This window comes from Tachysurus fulvidraco, chromosome 14, assembly GCF_022655615.1.
Source record: "Tachysurus fulvidraco isolate hzauxx_2018 chromosome 14, HZAU_PFXX_2.0, whole genome shotgun sequence".
In the NCBI taxonomy this organism is placed as follows: Eukaryota; Metazoa; Chordata; class Actinopteri; order Siluriformes; family Bagridae; genus Tachysurus; species Tachysurus fulvidraco.
This window is the reverse complement of record NC_062531.1, coordinates 25,342,457-25,347,456: the sequence shown is the minus strand read 5'-3', so window position 1 is coordinate 25,347,456 and position 5,000 is coordinate 25,342,457. Positions and strand designations below refer to the sequence as shown.

The following is a 5,000-nucleotide window of genomic DNA, read 5'->3' as shown; positions in this document are numbered from 1 at the left end:
ACACACTCTCATTCACTCACACACTCACACACTACGGACAATTTTCCAGAGATGCCAATCAACCTACCATGCATGTCTTTGGACCGGAGGAGGAAACCGGAGTACCCGGAGGAAACCCCCGAGGCACGGGGAGAACATGCAAACTCCACACACACAAGGCGAAGGTGGGAATCGAACCCCCAACCCTGGAGGTGTGAGGCAAATGTGATAACCACTAAGCCATCGTGCCCCCCTTACTTACTTACTACTTATTACTTATGGTGTCTTACAGTTTAGTAGCATTCAATACTTAAAAATTAGATTTTTTCCATCACATCATCAGAGAAAGATCTTTTAAGGAAAAATATGCCTTAAAAATAAATATACTGCTATCTTTAATTTTAACCTGCGGCCGATAAGTGATAAGCAGTGAAGTGGTGATGATGTGATGTGGAAATCTGTATTTTAAGTTGAGATAAACAAATAACATTGAACCAAAAAAAATCATTTGTCAAGAGATTCAAGTCATCATACACAGTGGAAGTAAAATGTCATAATGAGGCAGAGTGACTACCGGTGTGAATTTCTTATGCATAACATAACATAAGCTACATTATAATGACCATGTGTCAAGTTATGACCACTACAAACGGGTGACAGTCTAATTCAAGTTGCAGGGGTTAATATGGCTGCAGTGCTGCCATGCTGAATCCGGGATGCCAGCCTGGTACCGGGTACTGGTAAGGACGCAGCGTGGCCTCGTACGGCCCGGGAAAGGGACCCTGCAGGGGATGTGTGGGATGAGTCTGGGACTGAGGAATGCTGAGATGAGGGAAGAGAATGGGTTGAAAGGGTAAAGCTTTCATCTGTTCCAGCACCTCCGCTCCGGGCCGGTTGAAACCTGACAGCAGGTATGGCAAGGTGGGCTGCAGCAGGTACTGCTGCGTCGGCATTGGCCTGGGAACCATCATCTTGGATTTGTCATTCCGATCTGGGAAGCGTAGAGTAGACGGGATCTTTTCTGTGCTACTTGGTCTCTTGGAATTGGGACCGTGGCTTTTATATAATGGATGTAACGACACTGGCCTCCAGTGTTCGCGGGAGCGAGGAATGACCTGGGTGAAGCTTGAATCAGCTTGAGGCACCCAGGGTAGCCGGACTGATGGGTGTCTCTGTGTTTTGTCTGGGTGTGTAGATGTGAGGTTTAGGAAGCTGTGGTGAAGTTGGCGTGGCAAAGAGGACATATCTTTGGGGCAGGGGTAATGCACGATGGGTAACGGCTGGCACACATGCCCAATAGATTTAGGAGAAGCTCCAAAGCGTGCTGGTTTGTGCTTCTTCGTTTCTGGAACTGGTGTCTTCTGGATTGGAACGGCTGCACAGTCCTCAGAGGACACGGAGAAAGGGGAGTTGCTCCGTGAAGGTGAGGGGGAGGAGAGAGGCAGGGGCGAGCTGTCAGAAGCGTGACTTTCGCGTCCGGAAGGTGTAGACATATGTGACAGGTGAATCACAGATGGTCTCTCAGGTTCTGTTCCATCCTCCAAGCCAGTAGAGGGAGCTATGCTCAAGCTTGCCTGCGCCAGACGCTTCTTCTTCTCCAGAGGGGAAATAACAAGTGCAGGGACTAGTGGCTGAAGGAGAGGCTTCTCTCTGAGGCACATGTCTTGAGTTGAGACCTGGTCATTATCCGAATTATCTGAAGAAACCGGCCATGGTCCAGAGTGAGAACACACTCCTCTCTCACAGAGGTGACTTCCTTTCAGGACTTCCTGATAAATAACACACACACACACACACACATTTTAGAGAGAAGTTCAAGAAGTCAATCAAAATAGTTTAAAAGTTCATCTCAGACTGTGAGAGTTTTGCTGTTAATTCGACTACTGCTATCTACTCCAACACACGAATCAAAATATAGCCCAAGATTTTAAAAGGGGTTTCCATATCAAACAGGGTTCCGAGTAAAACGACTTAACTAAACGAGCTTCAACGTCGATATCAGACTCAACTCACATGTGAAAGAATACAGAATGGAAAAATCTTCAGGTTTTCCTGAGAAACATCTCAAGCCACCGAAATAAAACGCACAGGAAGTTCACCTGAAGTTAATCTACATGCTCATTATCTTGTCTGACTTCCTGTGGTATTTCTCAGCATGACATATATTTGAGCAAACAATTCGTATTCTAGCATCAAAGAGATGGTGTTTGGGTTAGTTTCAGGGAAAAAAAAATGTATTGTTATGGGATGAAAGATAAGAGAAAAGGTAAAAATATTTTGGTACTGAAACCACATCTGATCTTTTATTATGGACCGAGTCCCTAAATGCAAATTTAAACTAAATACAATGTGTTTTGTTTAGTTTTTTGTAAAATTTTACCTCAGGATCATCTCCATCTCCTCTGCGTCTTTTCTTGCTCTCGTTTTTGCCCTTGCCCTCTTCACTTCTCTTGTACTGTTTACGAGGTTTAGATGGAGGAAGTGGCTTGTCTTCCTCTCCCCTCCGATGCCTTTCGTAAGGTAGAACTAACCTGTTGTGAGAAAGGACAGACACAACCGTGACTGTTGTGAAACTCCTGGGTATAAAATCCCAACACCAGATTCCTTTCAGTTTTGAAACTCTTCACGAACCATCGAGCCACCACCATCACATTCCTGTTACGATCTCAATCAGAGATTTGACATTTCTAAGACTTCACTTTGTTGCACGGACCATCGGTAATTAAACAAAATCTGTTCTGTTATTGAGCACTTTATAATATCTCAGTTTTGATTGCTTCTAAATTACGTTTCTCACTTCCATTCTCTCATGCTGGAGCTAAGACTTTTGTCCGTGACGTAGCAGACATGTCCAGTCTAATTCTGCAAGATAGACTTTAATATCTAACTGTAGTATCCAGCATCAATCATTCATTTTCTACCGCTTTATCCGAACTACCTCGGGTCACGGGGAGCCTGTGCCTATCTCAGGCGTCATCGGGCATCGAGGCAGGATACACCCTGGACGGAGTGCCAACCCATCACAGGGCACACACACACTCTCATTCACTCACACACTCACACACTACGGACAATTTTCCAGAGATGTCAATCAACCTACCATGCATGTCTTTGGACCAGGGGAGGAAACCGGAGTACCCGGAGGAAACCCCCGAGGCACGGGGAGAACATGCAAACTCCACACACAAGAGGCAGAGACGGGAATCGAACCCCCCCAACCCTGGAGGTATGAGGCGAACATGCTAACCACTAAGCCACCGTGCCCCCCTTATCCAGCATCGATTCATTTTATTTTATTCTACGATAACGTCTGATGACATCTTTGACATGACATCGTTCTGATGACATCACAGCAAACATGTGCAGCTGAACTGAACCGATGATTCAATTCCGTTCAATTTCACTTGTATAGAATTGTTAACAATCGTCCCAATGCAGATTTACAGAAATGTATAAATTCAGATGTATCCCATTGAGAAAGATGTCTTCCTCATCTGGTTGATGATGATGATGATGAAATATGATCAGATACCATGTACCGAATAGACTGTCAAAGAAAGTGACGTTATCTCATGCGTACGTGATGACGTCGTGTCAAACCCCATTTCCAGAAGCATGTTTGTCTGGAATAACACAAATCTGTCTGCTAATTCTAGACGTCCGTGGTAATAGGAAAAGGAATAAAAAAAATCCTACAGGATTGATCAGAACATGAATTCATTCGTATCCATCGTGTCCGATTATTTTGCTATACCTGCCGCTTGTTTGATGGATTTTACCTTTCATAATGTCTGCGAGTGCAGGTAGCAGCGCTGGTGCTGCCCGGACTCCCTCCCAGCTCATCATACACGTTCTTCCACAACCGCCGGGTCGTCACCTGGCAACACACACACACACACACACACACACACACACAGTAAGAACACAAACGGTGATGTTACTCAGACGGGAGGAACGTGATCGTTGGGAGGAGTAAAATAGCGGGAAATCACTCGCAGGTTTTAATCAGGCTCCTCCCACTTTTATATTTCGATGCGGTTCTTTTTATTCTTTTAATTTTGTTGAAACAGCTAAATCCGTGTCGTTTACGCCATAGCGGCTCTCAACAGCTGCTCCCTCACTCACCGTCATCTGTCCAAAAAAAAGCCAAAGTTACAGCTTTACCCCGGACCCGTACGCAGCTCCGACACAGGAGACTCTTTCCATCAATGATAACGTTTCACCATATCAGTGATTTCACACGTGGTTTTTTTTTTCTTTACTGAGAAAAGCAATCAGAACGGATTTTCTTCTGAGCCACTGAGAACCGAGCAGCTCTGTGGTATACATGAAATGTTTCAGATTTTACTGGAACTCTCAGTATTGCGATTAGTAAGCAATCGATTTATATGATCGACGCCCGCTCGGGGTCACACCGATAAACCTGCAGTGACTAATTGTGCGATTGTGTGTTTGTGTACCGTGACGTGTTATGAGTAACACAATATCTGTGTGATTATCTAAACTATCTTGAGTCTTCTTAGTCATAATGTAATAATTTAGTGTTTTAGAAAATCTTCTCACACATCTGTGTGTTTTGATCTGAGTGGGCTTTCACTAAAGCGTGTTATTTTCAAATTTTTAGTTATTTATTTTAGTTATTTAGTTACTTTTTAGTTATTCACACGCTATTTTACTAAGAACGCTCGAAAGAAAGCAGGTAGGTAGGTGCACAAGTTCATCTCATCAGATCTTTGATAAGTAAAGCTGGCTAGCATGGTGAGACCTGCTCTAACCGCACACACTTGAGCGAGTGGAAACTTTCTGAGTGAGCGGTATAAAAGAAAAAAAAAAGAAAAAGCAGAGGTGGGCAGAGGGTCTTGCACAGAGCTTCAGGATGTCTGAGATAGGAAGTTGGACCCCCTCCTCGAGCTCTCGTTGCGGTTTTAACGGCCAAAGCTTTGAAAGTGAATTCAGGACAAGCTTCAGAGTTTCCACTTCAGAGATGGAACGAGAGTGAAGTGATGGCCACAGAAACACAG

General features: G+C 44.3%; 1 protein-coding gene across 2 annotated transcripts in view; it reads right to left on the bottom strand.

Annotated features, from left to right (window-relative positions):
• Nucleotides 1–5,000, bottom strand: part of arid5a (AT rich interactive domain 5A (MRF1-like)) — a 19,968-nt gene that overhangs the window by 586 nt on the left and 14,382 nt on the right. For both annotated transcript variants that reach the window (XM_027179429.2, XM_047800045.1), the window contains 3 exons: nt 3,759–3,856; nt 2,360–2,510; nt 1–1,748 (listed from right to left, as the gene is read on the bottom strand). The exon at nt 1–1,748 is cut by the window's left edge and continues 586 nt beyond it. In XM_027179429.2, coding sequence (XP_027035230.1) covers nt 660–1,748; nt 2,360–2,510; nt 3,759–3,856 — 1,338 coding nt within the window. In that variant the 3' untranslated portion in view covers nt 1–659. The remainder of the gene's footprint in view (nt 1,749–2,359; nt 2,511–3,758; nt 3,857–5,000) is intronic.